Source organism: Scomber scombrus, chromosome 9, assembly GCF_963691925.1.
Source record: "Scomber scombrus chromosome 9, fScoSco1.1, whole genome shotgun sequence".
Lineage (NCBI taxonomy): Eukaryota > Metazoa > Chordata > Actinopteri > Scombriformes > Scombridae > Scomber > Scomber scombrus.
In genome coordinates, this window is record NC_084978.1 from 15,626,602 (window position 1) to 15,649,256 (window position 22,655).

Below are 22,655 nucleotides of genomic sequence, written 5' to 3' on the forward strand. Positions count from 1 at the left end.
AATACTCACTGTTACTTCATTTAGCTCTGTTGCAGGCCCACTGGGGCAGCTGTAAAAAGTTCTGGGAGCCAGAAGGCACAAAGGCTTTTATTTATTTATATGCAAGAGAATATATAGCGGGAAGCAAACTGGTGCAAATGATGTGAAAAAGAAAGACGTTATCTTGTAGATTGTGGGATAACTGCAAGAAAAGGAATATGCTGCATTACCATTTTATGTGCAGCATGAATTAAATATACACACCGCAGCCAGAATATCTCTGATAACATGACAATATGTAAGGTCATGATGTGAAATGAATGAGAAATGCTTCCTCCCATCTTTCAACAATCACACCAGCAATATACCCTTAAGCAGGGGACCTCATTCTTAATTACTTCAGTGAAGCTGCTCATTTGTCAGGAGTAGATGACGAGGCGCGTTGGCAGAAGTAAAAGGTTGCACTGGCAGCTCTTAAGTGTGTAAACGTGGAGAAGGGCATCACTATCAAAGAGAATGCCTGATCAGCCAACTTTACACGAATAAAAGTTGAAAAAAATAAAGCCCAACAGTCTTACAGCAGTACATCATTTTTCTAACCTGTGGTCAACCAATTATCTGGATCTTGCTACTCGATCTTGTTGGACTTTTAACTCTCTGAACAAGGGTCCTCTTCTCCCTGGCATGTTAGCTTAGTCTTTCCCCCTGGTCGCTGATGACATTGTAACACTAATTACAGCTAATTGTTCTATGCTGAATGGATTTAGTCACATTGCAAATGATATGCCATTGGTCAGTGTCACAATGTTTCCACAGAAAAATTCAATGGGGAACGGAAATTTGCACAAATGAATGTAATTAAGAAGCACATTCATTACTTCTAATTGCATATGAGAACCCTCAAAGTGAAACTGAGATTGGACTCATATGAATAATTAATGCAGCTAACTGTACTGAACACTATGGCGTTATTGCCGTCACATAATGATGGGCTAAAGCATTTGTATGAATGACAAAATGTGGCGCTACAATTCTGGTGTTTCAACTTATATTGATATATTACTTCATGAAATCCCTTTATTCATGGGCAGATCGTGTCTAGACAGTTGAATTCCAATCTTAGGGCAAGCTTGGCATTGGCTGCTAGACTTACTTACAGGGTGGAGTTGGAGGTTTGAAAAGTATTACAAAAGCCAGTGGTACCAATGTGTTTGGCACACTCGATCAAGTCAAGTGGCCTTTTCTACAGACAAGAAAAAGGGTAACTGTAAATCAGTCAACTGGAAACTTTGAGAGCTATTATGAAAATTTCAGACCTGCAGAAATCAAAGAGTTGAGCATGGTACCTCGACAAAGTATGAACTCAGCAAGCCTTTAATCAGATTATTTGTCTGCTGGCATTAGGAATTTTATATTGTGCTTTAAAAGCCTTAAACACAAAACTGCACAAAGTGAAAAATAATTTATATATGAAACAAAATACATTGATTGAAATCTGTTATTTGATGAAGTAAATCCCTTTGCTAAAAAGTGTAGATTTTATAATACACTGTGCAGCATGTTTAAAACTATAATCTTATTATAGTTGCAGTGTTTAAAAAGGATTGGCTTATTTTAATAGCAGATTTAGATCTTACACAGACAAGGTGTAAGCTGGTCATTTGAAAGCCATATGCCACAGATTAAGATACGGCACTATACTGTGCAGCTCTCTTATGTTTCTGCCACTGACTAATGCACTACTTCAAAACTGCCTTTAGTGTGCTGCTTGTAAGTGGGCAAAAGCACAAGCCCTTTAAACCCTCGACTACGACAACAGGAGAAAGAAATAAGTATATTACAAATTGTCCAAAGAGCAAAATTGTGTATTGTTTGACAAATGTGAAGGATTTAGATTCAGAGATTTGCTCCCACTTTGCTGCACTTTGTCTCAGGGCTTACGACTTGAATCCACCTGACGTCAAGCTGCACACAAAAGATTCAGCTGAGCAGGAAATTAGACACAGAAAAAGCATAGGGCACCAGGTCAGTTTTCAAAATACAACAATCTGTGTAGACTCTCCATAATATATCGTAATAAAGAACATATATTATAATATATATTATAATACATATAATACACAACATAATACATAATAAACACAATTAAAATAGACAAGTAAAGAAACCATTTAACATAGCTTCTTACACATGGTACAAGCATAAAAATCAAGGAAAATGACCAAATCAACAGCAAGTAAACGTCAATAAGGCGAAGTCAAAAAAAGTTTTTTATTGTTACAAAAATTTTCACATGATCGAGTGATCTCGCAAATCCAGCTGCCTCGCAAACTAGAGGCAAAATGCTCTGCTTCTGAAAGACAAGAATAAGGTTTTCTGATCAAGAATAATATTTTAATCAACTGGACGCTTTTAGTATTCCAGTGAAACAACAGTACTTTTAGTGATTCCAGGAAAAGTCAGTCACTTTTGATGTCTAGAAATGTAACCTCCTTAAAATGATTTACTGAAAACAGCGGATGCCACAGCACTGAGTCAGTACATGAAAGAATTTCAGCTGAAACAACAGTGTACATCCTTCTTATTCAAGATGCATCGCATATCATTACATATTCTTGTTTTTGATGTTTTGATGAAGTGTTACAATTTGGCCAAAAGGGACAGGTACGATTCATCACCCCTAATTGTTCTGGATGTGTAGTTCTGTAAAAGCCAGCTGTCAGATGTATGGGGGTTGGACCTAAAAGCACACATGCTAATGATGTTAATTTTCAGCTTTTATCTATTTGTCGAGACAGAGGCGGAAATATCAAAACCTTTGGAACAATGTGTGACAAAAGAGGCGACAGCACAAGAATGATAGCAGAATGGTGAAGTAAGCCTGGAGGGGGAAGCAAGAGCCCATAAAATGAACAGCCGCCTAACTCATAAATAATAAAAAACATAAAATGTCATATGAACTTTATTTCAAGAGTGGGTGGTCTAATAAAGATGCAGGTTTAAAGAGTTGAGAAATTCATTGTCATAAGAAGGCCGCATGGCTTGCCTTTGGCACAGACAATTACTCAGTGCAAGTTGACATTCAGGTTCGAGCTGAAGCACCATTCCACGAAACAATACCGTTTTTGACTCCCGAAAGTCTCTGGCTTTACTGTCGCTTGAGTCTTTCAATCTCTCAGCTCTATTTCTCCCTCTTCACTTGGAGTCATTCCATCTCCTTTCCCCTCTTTCCACTTTTCCTTGTTCTTTCTGCTCTACAAATTGAGACGACATGATAAGAGATTGCCACCGCCATGCCAGCCTGGTGCTCATTGATAAAACCATATCTAATCCATCTAAGGCCCCCCTCTGTCACCAGCGCACTCATCTCTGAGACGGTCAACATGCAGAGGATCCATCCCTCTTTTTGAACTGAGTAGTACAGAGTCAAAGTTTATCTTTAAACTTCCGGAAGGAGAAAATGGAGCCAGATGAGTCAGTCAACTTTCACTCTGCCTTCAAATGAGCTGTGAGTGTGTGCGAGTGTGTGCTAAATCAGCAGCAAATGAAATAACTCCCTTGATTTTAGGTGAGAAAATGTGGCTTTTCAAAGACATATTTATCAAAATTATATAAATATAACATATTGGGTTCTTGGAGGGTATATATATCTACATCAATTCCATAATGAATTATATATATGTACATACAATTAATCAAATCACTTCTTATACTGTATGATATTTGCACAACCCAAACATAATCCTGTTCTGTCTGTTCTAACCCCTTTTTAAACAGTAAAATCAGTTTGAATTAGGCTGACTTTAATAACATGTGGTGTGATAAGGTTACAGTAGCATTAAAAAGGGGCTTTTTGGTCAAATAACTAAAATTACTTTTCTAATATGCACCTACTAATATTAGACTCTGCTATTACACTTTCAGTTATTCTGTTAACACACTCCCTCTGCTGTGATTTTTAATGCAGCAATTTATAAAAGTACACATGCATTTACAACATCAGCCTGGTCTTCTATCTAAAACTAATTCACTTCAACAAATATTACCCCACAGTGGGTAATAAGTGCAGTATTTGAGTAAGTTTCTAAAGTGTGAGATGTTTATGTCACTGAATATTAATGAGATAATGAGTTATTGCCTCTATATAAATAAATCACATACATGAATCCCTGCTGCCACCATGGTGAATATATTAAAGAGAGCAGCTGGGAAGGAGAGATTTGATCATTAGATCTATGCGTTTATGTGTGCGATTATGAACATGCCTAGTTTACAGATGTGCGTGTATGAGGGGATATGAGAAAAAACAATATGATTTCTTGCAATAACTTGCAACATTCCCTTATCAAAAATAGAAAAATCCCAAATGGGACAGACCTTTGCATGTAAATGAATAGGAAACCATTGGCAAGATGTCACCCATCTTGTCTAATGTCTAACAAATATATTCACAATCACATTCATACTGACACCCAGCCCCGGACTTGTCAGTGCAGCTGCTGGGGAGGCAGATGCACCAAGGACTGTTGTCTCACTTACAGCTATGAGACAATGGCTACGCTACATGTAGATATATGCAAAACAATCTATTTATACCTGTCCCGTAGATTTTCTCTGCAAAAAAAAGGTATTTGACAGGTAACTCTGGGCAATGGTTAAACCACAGCCATTGATTCATTCGGGCCATAAGAAGAGTGAAGGTCTTCACCGATCTCTGCCTCAATCCAGTGTGCAATATATAATGCAGGGTTACCTCCAGAAAATAAAATCTGATTCACCAGGACTAGAATATCTAGTTTGAAGTGTGTGCATGTTTGATATGTATGTAACAAGGACACATTGGTAAGGGACTCAGCCTTGGTCAGGTTGGAGCAAAATCATTTCAGCAGTATCTTTGGCATGCTGCTGGTGCACAGGCTTTGGATCCACACTACCCCTGGTGGAAAAGCTCTGGATTCTCTGTGGTGTGTCCTGAGCACTCTTCTTTATTCCCTTCAGCCAGTTATTTGAGCAATGTTTTTAAAAAACATTCTGTTGTATATGTATGAGGAAGGAATTGCGCATCCCTGCGTTCAGTGGACCTTTTTATGGAGAACATCAGTGGGCAGTAAGCCATGCAGTGACAGCTGTCTTATGAATCATCTGATTAAATTCAGCAACAGAGTTCCAACTTCAGAGTTATAATTCCCCTTACATTGTACAGCTTAGCACTGGGTAACATTTACAAAATTCTGACTTATGAATTAATTGCCAATAATAAATGCACCATTTTGAAAGTTATACCCTTAATCTAATACTGCACTCCTGTGAAAACAAATTCACTGCTTGTTTTAATCAAAATTCAGTTTAAACCCAGTTTATTTGCATTTCCAATACTACTGAAAATTGTTTTTGTTTTACAGGATTTACAGAAAAGCTGACAGCACAGCACAAGGACTCAACCCTCTTTCATGGCTACTTGGGTAAAGAGTGATCTCACTAAAATAGTATATATAAAACAAGCTAGTATGTGTAACTAGCTCATTTTTTATAAATGATGTTGAGTCATCTTCAAAGATCACAAAAAAATAGTAAAATTCAGTACCCGGAGCGCCTTGGTAGCTGAGTGGTTACCGCACATGCCACATAATGGCAGCGTCCCTGGTTCGATTACGGCAGGGGACCTATACTGGTGGTATAGGTACCGTCTCTCCGTGTTTCCTGTCGGCCTCTCTGCCACCTACTATGAAAATAACAGCAACAAGCCCAAATAATCTTACAAAAATAAAAATCAGTACTCACTGGATTCAGGGTCTGAGTTTCCATCCCCCTCAGTGCGGCTGTTAGGTGATGTTTGCTCATAGAACTCCTCCTGGGGGAAGCTGAGGGGAAGAGGCTGGGTGGTGCTGGCCGTGCTGCTAGGCTCCGGGTCTCCTAGCCCGCTGTCACTGCAGCTCTCCTGGGAACCGTCTGGAAGATGGAACGTCACACGGCGCTGGGTCTGGAATACATCAACAAATATGTATAAATTAGAAACACTGCTATTATTAAAAAAAAAAAAAGCATCAAATGACAAGTAAATAAAGATCAATGTACTGGACCTGAGGCTTAAAAAGGCAGAAATTCAGAAATGTCTGGTGCTCACATCAATAAAAAAAGACATAAACTGTGTCTCAATTACTATAATCAATACCACAGATTTATATGGACTATTTTTCAGAGTAAAAAAGTGTGAAAAGTGAGAGGAGACAGTGTCTTGAGTAACAAGGACATTCTTTCTGTTGAGACACGGTTACATTTAAAATGTAATTTTTCAAAGCTTTCAGCAACACAATCAGAATTCTTTTATCCACCACCATCTCCTTCATTGTATTGATGGGACAGCAGAAATCTGGATGTCTCAAAACCTGGGCACACAATACTGACACTGTCTTTGAAGCTACATCACTACAGGTAAGTGAGTCATTTATTTGGGTGACTTAACCTTGAACATCGTTAGTGAGTACTTGGACTCATGTAATCTTTACGTAAGTCTGACCCTTGCCCTAAGATATTGCTACACTGTCATTTTCTTTATCAAAACACCAGAAAATGTTTTTCAAAAGTCTGGCATTACAAGGATGCATGCACTTTTTTTTTTTAATGATACACACACACACACACACACACACACACACACACACACACACACACACACACACACACACGCACGCACACACACACACACACACACACACACACACACACACACACACACACACACACATATATACACTTATATATACATATATGCAAGTGTTTATAAGTTTATCTCTGCTGCTAGAAAGTCTTGGCACTGTGCCACGGACAAACAGATTATTAATATCATCAAGAGTGGTAACAACAATGCTGTTTATGGGTCAATGAGTACTGTGAGACAGCATTTACAAGGGAAATCCTTGCCTAATTGTCTCAAGTGTTGTTGTTACATGCCCAGCACTGCATCCATAATCTTACCTTTAGCTGGAAAATATACCAAAATTGCACCCTGTAAACGGATGAACTAATTGAAACAGTGACCTCATAACCCAAAAATAATTTCTGTTCTGTTGAGTCTAGTGAATTACTTTTCGGATAATAAACTGACTATAAGATTTATAATTGAGGCCTCCCGTCCTGATAATAGATGGGATGTGTATTAGCAGGTTGAACTATGTCCTACTTTTCCCTCTCACCCAATTTAAACACAAAAGAAGTGGAAATGTGTGTGGAGGCTGAGACTTTGATTTGTAAAGTCTTGGGGATCACAGGAGTGTGGGCATTTTCTTCTGAAAGGTGCAGGCCGCTTTGATTTCTCTGGAGGTTTACATAAGTTCATGTTGCGACCTTTCTTTTGAGCCAAAAAAGAAAACTCATTCTGCATGAAGCGTGGTCTGCAAACATGCTAGCAGTTCCTCCAAAAAAACAAATAATTGTAACAGTTGTTCATATTGTGAGGTACACCATATAATTTGAGACACCACTGATTTCATTTTTACTTTCTGTGTTTTATAGCTTTTGCTTGGAGTTTGACAGAGATAAAAATGAGGAGTGAGGAGATCAGACTTGCATGGCTTTGATGTAATACTGGTAAAACTGAGCACTGTCACAGTGATATACTGTATACTGCTGCCTGAATTCTTCATGTCTTCACGTGATTCCCTGATTAACATCATACTGCATTGCACTGTATAGGGGCATAAAACACATAAAATATAATTACGCCCTCAGCTTCGGTTATTGCAGTGAATTTTATTCATCCCATTATTCAAACTAATAAGAGATTTTTTTTTCATGAACACATACAACTGGAGAGCAAATGACTATCTTGATTTCTTCATCACTATAGCAACAAAAGCAATATGCAAGTCCTGAATTAAAAACATCATTAACACATGCTCCTTTAAGCTCAGGGGGAGGTGATGTCTCTGAGCAAACATATTTTTCCTTTAGACACTATGGTGCATAGATAAAGCACTTATTGTTCTTTGATAAGACTAAATAAGGCTAGGCAAATAGAGTAAAGAGAGGGAGAGGGAAATAAAGCATGGCACTAATGAAGGACGAACTGCCAAAAAACGAAGTGCACAAAAAGCTTCATTTAAAAACTATCAGAGAGGGTTGACTAACCTAAATCCACACAATTAGCACCCTGAAAGCACAACTGAGTTGGTTTCAATGCTGTGATGTTGAAATGGCTAGCTAAATATTCTATTTACTTTACTAGATCCTGAGGCCACAAATCACTGAGAGCATGTGTATATGTGTTTGCTAGTAAGGAAAAGACAGATAAGAAATAAGGCGAGAGAGCAAAAGAGAAAAAAAGGGCACGCGGTCAAAGAAACAAACAGAAAAGCACAACCTTCAACTCTTGTGTAAGATACCAATTTGAAAACAAAAGCTTTTCATTGTTGTTATTTCTATTTGGGAAATAAGACAGAAAAGAGTTATCTGTGCACACACACTGCGCTGATTTCTGAAGCACATGAAAATAAATGAGGCAGGACTGCTTGAATTAATCTTGTTTTTACTGGATGTGACGTGTGACATGTTCTGCGATGGGGTATGTTTTCAAAGTTCTGTAGAGAGTGTTGTTTTAATTCTCGCTCCTCTCAGGGATTTATTCATTTTCTAAGACGGAAAGGAGACGAATACCTTGTTGGCAAAATCGTATAGTTCTGTGTGCCATGTTTGCCCACGCTTTCAAGTAGTCTAAATATCTACTTGTTCTCAAACAGCTTTGGCAGCTGTTTCTCAAATTACTGGAGGATGCACGCAACAGCAAAGTCCAGGTTCCAGCAAAAGAAAGAGCCCACTTACCAAAGGTTGGCAGCGCTACAAAAAGCACGCTTCCTCTCCACATGATTCTAATTATTGGAAACTTGCTCCAACAATGGCATCCAGAATCTATTAGAACAAACAGCTGTCCGTGGCAATTAGGACATAATCATTTTGCATAAGGGAGTGTCTTCATTTTTAGAACACTGTTTCTTCAAGCCCATTCAAGTTGGTGCCAGATGTTTAAAAAAATGCCTAATTTAATTTCACAATGCACTCAGTGCTAAGTTATTTGGATCCACAATATTAATTACAATTAAATGCCATTAATAGGTCTTAAATAAATAAAAGTTTTACTCTCAGTGATAATGACTTGTGAATAAAACATTAATGCTAAAAGACAAACATTTCAAACAAAAACAAACACTGAACCAAGGAGTCAAGGTGAGTGTTTTGCTAAGCATTATCACTTATTTAAAGAAGCTGCCAGAAATCCATAAAGCAAAGACAAGCTGCGGTAAGAGATATCAAGACCAAACAAAGCCTGTTCAGCCAGATAAAACACTGCCTTGAGAAGTATGTACACAGAGATAAAATGAACAAGAGAGACGCATGCCAAGTTCTACCATATAACAAGCCAGCCAATCTAAAACCCTCCCTCTGGTAACCACCCAGACAATAGGCAGATGGGGCTGGATTCATGGGTTACCGGATTAGAAGTCCGATATATTTATATATAAAGGAGTGGAGGCCAAGTGGCTGCGACCTTGTCCTTTGGTAGGCCACAGCTTTTTGTGTTTTTCTTACTATTATATATATATACTTTTTTTTTTTTTTTAACAACCACTCTCTGGAAATAGCAAGGAAGTCAGTACTGCACAGAGAAAGACTTGGCTGACAACCACCTCCCTTTGAGTGATAAACAGGGACCACTTAGGAGTGAATCAGGGGAGACTGCCTCTGCCATTTCAGATAAGGATCAGCTCGCGGGCACACCTAGACCTGCATAAATCTGTTCAGAGAAGATGGTGATTTGTCATGTTGCACATGTCTTATGTGGAAGGAGAAAAAAAAGGTATTTATTCAAAAATGCTGTCCCACATGTCCCAGTTCTGATTGATGTCAAGATCGTGAAACATCCACAAGAAATGTTTTTGCAGTTTAACTTTGTGGATATCTCCTTTCTTTTTGTACATGCTTTTCCACAGCATATTTATCTGAGGTAATATGTTACTGTGTGTGAAATGGTGAGTTAGCAGGAACATCCAAGAAGGAGGGGAGTCTAGCAAGTGGGTTGATTACTGGGTGATTTCTGACAAATCAAAAAATGTGAAATCAGTTTCATCTGAGTCATCCACTATGATGATCTTCTCTGTGGAACATGAACTTCATCATCGTACAGGACAGTGTTTCACACTGAAATGTCATCAAACATTTTGAGCATAAAAACAAACTGTATTAATATGTAATTAGATGTTACCAATATAAACAAGCAACATACAGTACTGTGCAAAAGTTTTAGGCCACGGCCATCATACAAACAGAAAATACAGGAAATATGTACACAACATTTAACATGAATTATTAAATATTATTATGAATTGAGGCTTCATTTCATTTAGGTTTAAGAGAGCCAGATTTCTGTATTTTCTGTTTGTATGATGGCCGTGGCCTAAGAGTTTTGCACAGTACTGTATATCTACTAGATTTATTATAAATCCACATAAATAAATAAAAAGTTAGAAATATTACAATGCTCTTCCAAACGCTAAAACTCACTGACCTCAGGATAGTTCACCCTAAAATCAAAAATACATATCCAGTTTGAGTTTATAAGTTTGAGTTTCTGAGTTTTGGAGATTTATGCCATAGAGATGTCTGCTTCTCTCAAATACAATATAACTGAAAGGCACTCAGCTTGTTGTGCTCAAAGCGTCAAAAGAAGGAAAAAAAAGAAATTTTAAAAATCTAAAGCACTGTCTCTTTTAAGAAATCATGACCCAACATCAACCATCTCACCACACAGAAAGAAGTGTGCATCTTCCATGCATTATTGGCAGGTGTAGTTTGGTAGAAGGAAATCATTCCTACTGTACATGAAACTACTCACAACAAGGTCTGTGGATTATCTTCAGTAACCTGATCATGATTTCTAGAAATAGACAATGTTGGTGAGTTTTTCAAATGTAGCTTTTTTGGAGCACCACAAGCTACATGCCATCCAGTTCCATTGTATTTGAGAGAAGGCAGACAACTCTACAGCTGATGTTTCTAAAATGTGGCTACTGACACGAAAACGATTAAGATGGATAAATAGCACTATGGGGAACTGCTCCTTTAAAATAAATAAAGACAGTCAGACGCTACAATATAATCAAACCACAGAGCTTTTCAAAGAAAGTTAAAATGTCATAAACAAACTGGCTTTTTTAGGTTTTATGTAACAACAATATTCATTATGTCAAGCAACACACATTATGTGATGCCATACAGATTTATAGCAGCTGTAATTTGTGTAAAATGATGTAATAAACCAACAACCTAGCACAATATCATCCTCTAGTGATGCTTATAGAAGAGCACATGCAAGAAAGCACATGCAGAGAATAGAGTATATATGACTTACATTCACAGAGGTTATCTTGCCAAGTTGACAGGCTTCCTGCAAGGACAGAAGAACAGTCATTCCATCACTGCCTGAATGTAATTCTACAGAGGATTTACTATGAACATGACTATTTGGAGCTAACAAAAGAAACTGCACTGGGAACTTTCCAGTCTTCTTGAAGTCACTCAGAGTTCACAATTGACAACCTAATAGATTTGAGGCTTTAAAGCCTTTTTTAAGTCAGAGTTGAGATTTAGGATACATATTGATTTCTTACTCAGATGCAGAGTTTGCACAGCACATTTCTATGCTAAGTTGGCACACCAACAAACTGGTCTGCAGAGTACACACCCTCTCCCCAGAAATGTAAAGAGTAGGGCAAACCTGACATTCTGACAACACAAGCTATACAACTGACACTTTGATAAAGATGTTTTCTCTTCATGTCAGGGAGGAAAGTGAACAGAATATCAAATGAAGCATCAAAAATTAACAATACACAGCGACAAGCTTCTAAATTGGGAACAAAAGACACCCGCAAGCCTGCAAAATACTAGCATCCTCTCTCTGGGGACTGAGATATCTCACAGAGAGATAAGAGTATTTAATTTTTAATCGCCAATTTTGTTTTCTTTGTACTGTGTATAATAATCTGAGTACATGACTTGATTTGCAAAGAAAATAGAAGAAATCTGGCAGTGAGGAGCCACTTCGACAGGGGAGAATCAGAGAGGACTGCTGGGGTGGAACGGTAAAACAATGAACAGGAAACAAGTTCATGTCAAAAGATTAGCCCACCATAATTGTTCACCAAGGGATTCTGTTAGTGACTGAGCAATAGAGCAGTGCACCTTAAGCTATTCATCAAAAACAAAATGGAGCTTTATGGTGGACAACTAAACGAAATCAAAAAGTACATTTTCCAAACTTCTTACAAGTAACTGCCTGGAACAGTGAAGAGTATAGCATTTGTAAATGATAGAGTTTCTTTGAGTTTGACCATTTATTTGAAGACGGACACGTTTTAGACAGTAATGCAGGTAATCATTAGTTAAGCTCTTTGGTATGAAGTATTTAGGTCAAGACATGCACAAGACATGCAAGCACAATGAAGACTGGACTTAGAAAGATGAAGATGATGAGACTACATTATGACACAAAGCGATAAAGAGTGAGGTTCAGCTCAGTAAATGTTTTGTGACAGAATTTTTTGTGCGCATGTGAACTCTGCTGGTTAAAGGGCTCCTGCACATTTGGTAGTCCAATAAATGAAACTTATACTTACTTAACTGATCTGCATATTGCAGACACATGCAGATTATGTCTAAATAGACGTATAACCTTGTCCTAAATTGGTCTATCTATCTATCTATCTATCTATCTATCTATCTATCTATCTATCTATCTATCTATCTATCTATCTATCTATCTATCTATCTATCTATCTATCTATCTATCTATCTTTTCTTTTTTTTTTTCCTTTGCAGATCAGAACACATTTGTCAGGTCTGTTTGAGGAGTTACTCATTTGCATCCACTGACTGGTCATTTAAAGCTGGATTTTACTTGAGGCTGCCATCAGGCAGTTGTTTCTTCTCCAAGTAATGTTTTATTCAACATCTCATGACACATACTTCAAGTTAGAGACCATAAGAACCAATTAAATATATGATAATGTACACGAGGGATCTGAGAAGGTGACCTATGGTTGTCTAATATTTAGATGACATTCAAAATAGTAGTTGTACACGTGATTGCTGGAGACCATGTGTGTGTTAGTCTTTTTTTTTCTCGTCAGTATGGATTGGTCAGTGACCTTCTCGCTGCATGTACGCCTCTCAAACTAGCAGTTTCAAAGCACCCACATGCAAGCCTGGGAGAGAGTTATGCTTAAGATAAGTGCATTTGTTGGTGAACCACATCAAAGTACAGAGGGATGTCTTAGTGAGCAAAGGCAGTGGAGCTCGAACCGAGCCTTTGATCACCCCAGGCACTCTGATCATTAAAATATTGGATAAATAATTGATTAAAAACACCAGACCTTATTGTGCTCTGTTTCTGTATCCCAATGAATCGTGAATTGTGAGGCACAGTGGCTGTACAATGAATAAATATCAAATGTACAGTAGGTATGAAAGAAAGAAATATACTGTACAATACATGTAATATTACATGAAATACTTTGAAACAATCTATAAAAATGATTATATTTAACATTGTCTTAACATGTAAAGTGGACATATACTGACTACAGGTTTCCAGCATTGACTTTCAGTATGAGCTGGAGACAGGCTGAAGTGCTGCAACAGATCCAACTTCCCCAGTGAGGGTTTGAGCTATGGGAAGGCAGGGTGGCACAGAGGCAGAGGGACTGGGTAATAATCAAACGGCACAGACAGAAGGTAGGTAAGAGTGAATTCCAGCTGTGTGTATAGGGGACAGGTGTAATGATAATACAGTGGAAACTAAATCCTGGACTGTGCAAGGGACAATGTGCCCACCGTTTGCATATCAGGGATATTAAAAAGACAATTTTCCATCACCTTTTGTACATAGGAGATTGATGAACTATCCCTGTTATACATTTAGAGTATAAAGATGACTATAAATTAGTCGAGATGTATTGTCGTTTCAACTTAGAACACCAGGACAGTTATTTGCTTATTGCTGTATATGTCTCACAGCATAAATTACCCTACTAAGCATCACATTGCAAGGCTTGCCAACTTAAGCACGGTGGGTGGGTCTAATTATATTAGTAGTCTTTTGTGTCATTTAGTCATTTCATTATACTTGGACCACTATATAGCTACAACATTTCTACACTATGACATCTAGGTGAGATGAAAAACAGAACAAACAGCAAAGCTTGACAGGCAGCACTTCCTATATGTGGACTAGACGAGTATTTGTCAAAGATGATGAGGTGACAACAGCAAACATGGCAGACCTATTTATTTTGAGCAATGCTGTCAAATGTTAAACTAATCTCACATAACTATGACCTCCAGCACGTATTTCTTCAAGCTCTGTTTCCAGAGGCAGACATTTTAAAAACATATTCAATCCAACGGCTACCTCTAGATTTTCAAGGTCTTGTTATTTCAATTTCTTTGATGAGATTTTCTCCTGAACTTTGGGAGCTTGATGCTGCAGATGTTTGTCTACATGAAATTACTACGGAATAAGAGTTAACTTCATATTTCTGATTTCCATTTTCAAAAATTATTACAGCTGGTGTCAAAATAATCTATTGGCTTCACAAGGACCTAAAAATCTTTCTTTTTATATGTTCTAATGGAATTGGCTGACATCTGCAAATATTCAGCAAAAGGACATACCGCAATGCAAAGCTTTGCTCAATTCAATACAGCAATAAGTTCAAAGTAAAACAAAATGGTGCATCAATCAGCCTTGTTGCAGTTTGTGAAAATGATTTAAAATCTGTATGATGTGATAACTTCAAGCTACATTGAAAGCCTTAAACCCCTCCTCCCTGGGGTTCTCATGCTCCTAATAGTTTAACACTAATGAGATCTGCTGCTCCTGTCTCTACAGCCACCCACATAACAGTTTATTTCGTAGTGTAAATACCTTTGAAGGTGGGGATAAGCAGAGAGCAAGGCAAAGAGACAGAATATACGCTATAGCCACAATATCCAGCTGCCAAAGCTTACCCTTGCGTATTTCACATTTCTTGGGTGTCTTTGACTCAGAGTTCATTGGTGAGGCTCACTATAGTGCGCTGCTGTTCAATTCAACCAGTCTCCCTGCATCAAGAATGTGAAAATAGTGGTCAAGCAGGACTTGTCAGGACTGCTCAGTATTCCAGAAATGTCAGGGCAGTGCCACAGTCTATGGCGCGGGTGGAAGAAACGCATGTGGCCTACTATCAAGTTGTTATCCCCCACGGAAGAGATGGATGTGGCTGAATTCATCAATAGGAAGAAAATGACAGCTTTGTCAGGTGGCTGTGTCACAACCACACACATGCAGACATATGCACACATAATACAAATATTCAAAGAGGGAAACTTGGATGTGCGTGCCATCTGCTCATATGCGCAAGCACACAAGGGACAAAAATGTGTTAGCCAAGAAACAGTGAGCAGAGTTCAAGTTTACATTCCTTATATTTCTGGCAAACGCAGCATGTCTTAGACAGTGTGATAAAACTGTTGCAAACAAAACACCCCCTCATCAAAAGGAACTAATAAAGTCTTCAATATACTTAAGTGTAGCCTTAGATAAATAGAATCCCCATTTCCCTGCGCATTGGTGTTCAGTTGTCCAAAGAGTATTGATGTACTTATTGACATTCAATAAAGGGAAACCCTCTCAGCAAACCACAGAGTAGTATAAATCCTGTACACTTCTTGAGTGTGCACAGGGAGCAACTTTCCTTTAACACAATTACAAGACAGCAATAATGTCACAGTGTGTTCGAAACCATTTTGATTTACAAGTGGACAACATGTTGCCTTTTCATCAGCTTATTATTATTAAGTGGTCTGTATATGTGTGTTTCCCTGGACAGTCCCCCCTCTTGCTTCACTCTTAGTGAGGTATTGATCCTCCCAGCACCAGCCCCTCCTGATTTCATTAGGCTAGCTGCTGTTAATTACTCCACACTCTAACCTTTTGCTGTTTCATTTGGACCGACAAATTGGGTGAATTAAAAAAGGGGAGGTAGAAAGAAGAAAAGAAAGAAAGGGAAAAAAGTGCCCTAGCAGCCGTGGTGCTGGACCCCCATCGTCTCTATGGTGCCCGTGTCAGAATCCCAAGCGGCATAATAATTAAAAAGGTTCATCAATGTTCTCTTTGCTCATCAAATTATGCAAAAGGAGGCTACTCCAGTAATTGTTGCAGAGGATTCATTTACGAAAACCATACCGGCTAGGTCTACTATAGTTGTCTGGGGAGTTGGAGAATGATGCCTTTTTCACTTTGTGTATCTGTAAAAGGTTCCCATCTTCAAGCAGGCTTATCATTAAAACACATTTTATTCATTTATGCATGTTTATTTACAAGAATCATGTGACAGACATAACTAACTTCTAAATTATTATATTATATTACGCTGATTCAAAATGCAGCATCCCTTATTACTGACACACCAATTTGTCTTCTTAGTGAAGGTATTAAACGAGTATGATATGACACATAGCTGCAAAGTTATAATTAGACTTCATTTAATACCTTATGTCATGAGATTACATGTGCAGTGCATGGCATCTAAAGCATACTTTAATCGCAGGGGATGTAATTGATTAACCATATGAGACTGGGAACGAGATGATGAGGATGATGCTCTAAATCCATGTTAAATCAACATAGTCACTTCCTACAAATTGAGGGATTATTGACAGAAATTACTACTAGCTGTAATTGCTGACTTACAATCATCAGAACATTTTTGGCTTCGTGCATCATGTTTATGTGTACAGGTGAGTAAAAAACATTATCACTGCTATGACTGTTTTAAGTAATCACCTGCTTTAAAAAGTGGGGCAATGTTTCAACATGGATACATTACCAACTGAGCAAGAGACATTTATAGGATCCTCTAGATCCTTAATATGAGAGATGCCCTTTCCTCAAGGTTGAGTACATTCTAGTTGAAAAGATTCTACTGTACATGATTCAGAAGGAGCCATTCGAAGTACTCCCTTTGGCTGAGATAATAACTTCATCATAATTAGCTCGTGGTGCTCAGGAGTGTTGAATTGTCGGTTGCAGTGGGATCTGGGCTGATTTATTGCTTGATTTAATTACGTATCAAAATTCAATTAGACATGCTTTCAACCAAATTCAAAGTGAGTTTTGTCAAGCTGTCCCTAGAAATCAGATGCGGCTTGAAGGACATCCTTCATAATGCAGTGACATCTAACTTAATAATTATCACTTACCAAAAACCATTCATGTGTTATGAGATAAAGATAGAAAAGGTAACAACAAAAAAAATGCTATTTCACTTTAAGAGAAGATGTGATTTTTTACCCTTCCATCTCTTGTTTCACATCTCAACTGACATCAAACAGCATCAAATAGTGTGAAACAGACCTTGATTCAGTACTGATGTGAAGAGGGTTGCAGGTACTTTACCAAGTGAAGATACATGACAAAATGCTCTTTGAGGTTGACTACAGCTGAGGAAGTGTCTGGCTTTCTTTACCCACATCACTCACTGCCAGCTCACCCCTTTTGCTCCAGACTACACTTGGGAAAAAAGGGGAGCTGTTTTGAATAAGTGTCACAGCAGCCTCCAAGAGCTACATTGATCTTTACTACTATGCAAATTCAGGATGTCATGGTGTCTATGCTAAGAAGCCAAGGAAGGGAAGGAATATTTCAGCCGGAGGTCTCTGACTCAAGTGTAGTCCTTTACTAGTATTGTAAATACACTCATTGACAATTTTATTAGGCACACCTTGGTAATACTGTGCAGGGCCCTCTTCGACCCTCAGAGCTGCCTGGATTTTTTGAGGCATTGATTCAACAAGGTGGTGGAGATGTTCCATAGGGACTTTGATTTGACAGGAGAGTTTTTGCAGTTTTTCAGTGGCACAAATGCTGTGAACATCCCTCTTCACCTCATCCCAAAAGTGTTTTATTAGTCTGTGATTTGGAGACTGTGCAGATCATGGATGAAGTCATTTCCTGGGACCTTCTTGAGACAATAACACATTATAGTGCTTGTAAAATCAATCTGACAAAAGAGTACACTGCCGATATGAAGGATTGCACCTGGTCAGCAACAATGTTTGCTGTATCTTTACAAGCAAGAGCAAATTTAAATACACCAGGTACTGGCAGACAAAAGCCTTATTTCTACTTTCAGTCAAGCTCCTTTTTGTTTGCTACAATATACATCACATTGCAAAGATGCACACTTTGACCCTTATAACCATCAACACACTTACCCCAGTTATGCTCACCTTGGCTAATGTTTTAGCATGCTTGCTTCTTTCTGCTTTGTATTTGTCTTACAAATGTACAGCAATATTTTACTGTTACGATACACAACAACTAAACGTTTGTGCCACTAAGGTTAGCTAAAAGAAAACAAAAACAAAAACATTTAGATCTGCTATGTAGCTATTGCTAGTCACAGACATTTGCCAGAAACTAGTATCACACCATAGATAAATACTTAAACTACAGTCAACTTATTCCTGTTTACAGTGACATTTCAAGCTCCCTTTTTGGTGTGGGCAACATGGGACATACAACACGCAGTAGCAGTCAAAGTTTTTTGAGTAAAACAGAAGATCGACTGTGGTTATTGATATGGATGTGTGTGAGAGAATATGCCATTGTCTCATTCTCCAGTGTCAATGCCTGTTGTCATGGCACAAATGCATGCACCATGTAACTGTACCTTGACTTTTCTTGTTTGGTGATAGCTTCGGCTTTTGCTGTCACAATGAACAATACAATGACATGGAGGCATAACAATATCCAGACCTTAACAAGCCAGTCACATTATAAAGATTATAAAGAACTAATTTCCTGTTTATCCATTGGTGCAAAGAGAAATCAGGAGAAAAGACACCAAAAATGACTCCTGAATTAAGTGCAGCACCTCAGATTCATTTTGCTATTTTATATAATGCTTCATACGGTGGTCAACAAATGAATACTATAGCTGCCAGTTAGATGCTGCTAATGGCTCAAAGATAAACCAAAAGGACAGAAAAAAACCCAGCACACAGTATTTGCCATGCCCTATTGACAACTACTATACTATAAGTTACAACAATAACTTACTTCCTGGTTAGGAAGTACGTAGTAGTCTACCATTATGGTTGAAAAGCACTCAAGAAACCTATTGTATGGTGTATGATGGAGCTTTAAATATATCTTCATATTTATGGGCCTAATTGCACCAACAAAAAACACATTAACATCATCATCACTCTATGATATACAAGGAAGAATGGATCCATGGATTCATGCAGTTTAAATCAAATTGGTATCTTCTGCATGTTTCAACAAAGAGAGGGATTTGTTCAACGAGGAACATTTTTCCACCTCAGTTAATTTAGTTTTAATGTTCATGTGCCTAGTGAAGCTTATAAAGTCTTGCCCATTTATTTATTAATTTATTTTCTGGTCTAGACAGATTTTCACACCAATCCAACACACAACAGCAACTGCTGTACCTGATTAGTACACCTTGCAACAGAATCAGTGAAAACAAAGGTGTAGCATTTGACTGGAATGAAATTAGACCAGCTTGTCCTCACAAGAAAAAATACATAATTGGTCTAAAATGTATACTGGTAAAAACGATCTATAGTTACGCATGAAGCCTCGTAGAGCCAGGAGCAACAGCTGTACAAATGCATAGTCTGCCATCGTTGTTGTTGCTTCTTCTTCTTCTTTGTATTATTGTTGCTTCGAAGTTTTCGCAAGTCTTTATGGGAAAGCAGTGACGTAACTGACGTATATGGTGATGTAATGACGTGGCTACCTAACCACCTTGAGCCGTGGAAAAGCAAATTAGTTCTCAGCTGGTCCACTGTTGAACCGACTGGAAACCAGCATCAGCACTGGAATTGCTTTGGTGGAAAAGGGGTATAAGTGAACCTCTTAACTCAGTCTGCATGTCCTGCCTGCCTACATGGTGAGTCACAATGTTCTTGACTCAATGTCTGGAGGAGTGAGCTGCATTGATGGGGAGGAGCATGTAATAAAGTGGTCACTAAGTACACTGTCAAATAGGAAAAATGGCGGAGAATAAAATGGGAAGGCCCCTTGATGTGTCAAAACATCAGTTTATCAAGATTTCCTTGTAATGTGAATTGTTCACCCGTTTGATCTACCTCCCTCCCTCTTGGAATGTCTGACAGTTTTTCTTCATTGAGACTGGCAGAGACATTGTCTATAGATTGTGATACTGTATCACAAGCTTGTGTTTGAAGCAAAGAGCCAAAATCATTGTCATCTGCTGACAAACCTGAGACACAATGATGATACTGATTAATGATTCTCAGAATATTTTTTGAAATGATCTGAAAAACTGGGATTTGCTTCTGACTAAAATTTAAACACACAACCGATTCATTCAGCTAATTTCATCTGGTTTGAAAAGGTATTGGATGCCATTTTTCACATATCACCACAAGCTTAAGGATTTCACAAAGAAGCTTGTGAAATATTAAACAATCCAAACAGTCGTTATAACAGTGATAAGTGATAATACTTTATTAATGTATCCAAGAATAATAGTATTCTCTCTGCTAAATTGTTGACAGGTGCCACTTCAAAACGATAATACTGGATTCTGTTGCAGTTATATGTGATCTGAGCACTAGAATGAGATATATTTTTATATTAAGAAATCAAATTCATCAGAGATAACTGCATTATTTTTGTGTGCAAGGAATGTTTGTACAACTATTGTCAATCAAACAGTCATTAATACTGTTATTTGGAGTGGATCACAATACTAAATTCTGAGAATGTTACATTATCTGCAGAAAAAAAATCTACAAGTTAAATATAACTGAAAAACTTCAATAGCTGGACTGATTTCTACTGTTGCAATATTAGCATCAGCAACACATTCCTCTTTATATTTCTCACACCTCATCAGTAAAATTGTAAGTGTTGAATGATCCTGTCAAGTGAAAAATAGTGTAATTGACAGTAGGGTTTTAATACTGTTAATGTTGTATTTCTTATGCAGTATATTTATTTTTGAATGTAATGTAACTCTACCATGGACAGTGCAACTATGAATGCTGAAGATTGTTTAGGTAAACAAAGTGACCCAGGCAAGCTCATGTATTTACTTCTCCTAATGCTATGGCAATAAAAGTAAAAGAGCAGATAGTAAAACTGGCCAACAGACATGTTTGTTTTCGGGTTTTTTTTTCTTTTCAAGAATGTGAGCTAAGGAAGGAGACAGAATTTACAGGAAGAAAAAGTATAGGTTGCTGCTTAATTACAATAACATTTGATGTATCCTTAACACAAGAATTACTTTGACCACTGCTGCTACCAATAAAATATTTACAGTCAACATACTCAATATTCAGGAAGGGACGCTACTTCTTGTAGTATCTCCGGTGAGACCAATGCCAAGTTCATGAATATTTTCTCAGGTAATCCATATGAATGTGAAAGCCTAGAAAGATGATTACTTACTGTCTTCGGTTACAGCAAATCCTTGTCTACATAAACTCTCTATATGCACTAGAAACCAGGGGTGTCATGCGTTCAATTCTTTTTAAGGGAGCACAGTTTTGCAATACATATATTAATGTTCACAACAAACCAGTAATCATCTGCTTTGTGGGTATATGTCTGGACATTGTATTGAAATTCTTTGAGAAATTTCTATGCAGTATGAAGTCAAGAGGTTGGGATATGTAGCACAACAAGCTAGCAAAGCTCTGTAAATGGAATTGTGTTCCTACACACTCTTTGAAACCGTTTCTTAACAAGCTACTATAACCACTCGACTTCCACAACTTTAGGGACAAAGGAACATGTCACCCAGTGCAGCAGTGTGACTCACTGATGTGTTTTTATTAGTTTTGGAGTGAGGTTTGCAGCTCAGAGGAATACAGTCTATCAAGCTGTGGAAACACACACAAAACTTGTAAGTAGGATGAGTTCTTTGTTGGATTGGCTCTGCCCATGAGACGTGTTGACAATGAGAAAAAAATTGCAAATTGCAAGCCTTGTCCTTTAAGGATTTCTAAACATACACAACAAGCCAGTGAAATTAAATACTTGGTCAGGGCACTTGCGCTACCCTGTTCACTAATGGTAACTTCTATGTACCGAGTACATTTTGTTAAATATTTTTCTTCAACTGCTGACTTGTTACCAAGTAACTGTCAACTATTGAGAAGAAACCATAGCCAACCCTTCTTGCAAAGGCAGTGGTACAGCCTTGATAAAACATTGATACAGTACAGAGACAAGGCTCACATTCATATCCCCATTTGCTCCATGCATATCTCCCCTTAAATATGTTGATGTCAGTTTTTCTGGCAGTGCAGTCAGTTAAAAGTGTGCCATTGATGTAATTCAAAAGCCACCAAGTACAGAGCTGTCTCTCTTCCCCAGCCTGCCTCACCCTATTGGGGTCCATCACCATCACCAAAACAAACTTCCCCTCACTGCCAGGGTAATTTTTCCTCCTCTTCCACCACTGAGCAGCAGTCATATTAGTATCTTTGTAGAAGGCAAATGTGTACTCCAGGGGGCCAGTCCCATGTGCATTTTTTTTCCAAACCTCTTGCTGTTTCTCTGGCCACAGCCAAGTGCATTAACA

The 22,655-nt window shown here is 38.0% G+C and overlaps 1 protein-coding gene across 3 annotated transcripts in view; it reads right to left on the reverse strand.

Moving 5' to 3' along the window:
• pcdh11 (protocadherin 11) overlaps positions 1 to 22,655 on the reverse strand; it is a 114,426-nt gene that overhangs the window by 37,620 nt on the left and 54,151 nt on the right. Inside the window, exons 4-10 of one of the 3 annotated variants that reach the window (XM_062425462.1) lie at positions 17,944 to 17,994; positions 17,510 to 17,556; positions 16,591 to 16,597; positions 11,377 to 11,416; positions 10,858 to 10,872; positions 7,597 to 7,624; positions 5,761 to 5,996 (exon numbers count right to left, since the gene is read on the reverse strand). In XM_062425462.1, coding sequence (XP_062281446.1) covers positions 5,761 to 5,996; positions 7,597 to 7,624; positions 10,858 to 10,872; positions 11,377 to 11,416; positions 16,591 to 16,597; positions 17,510 to 17,556; positions 17,944 to 17,994 — 424 coding nt within the window. Of the gene's footprint in view, positions 1 to 5,760; positions 5,997 to 7,596; positions 7,625 to 10,857; positions 10,873 to 11,376; positions 11,417 to 16,590; positions 16,598 to 16,855; positions 16,859 to 17,509; positions 17,557 to 17,943; positions 17,995 to 22,655 lie in introns of all 3 variants that reach the window. The other 2 variants (XM_062425463.1, XM_062425464.1) reach the window with 2 other exon arrangements.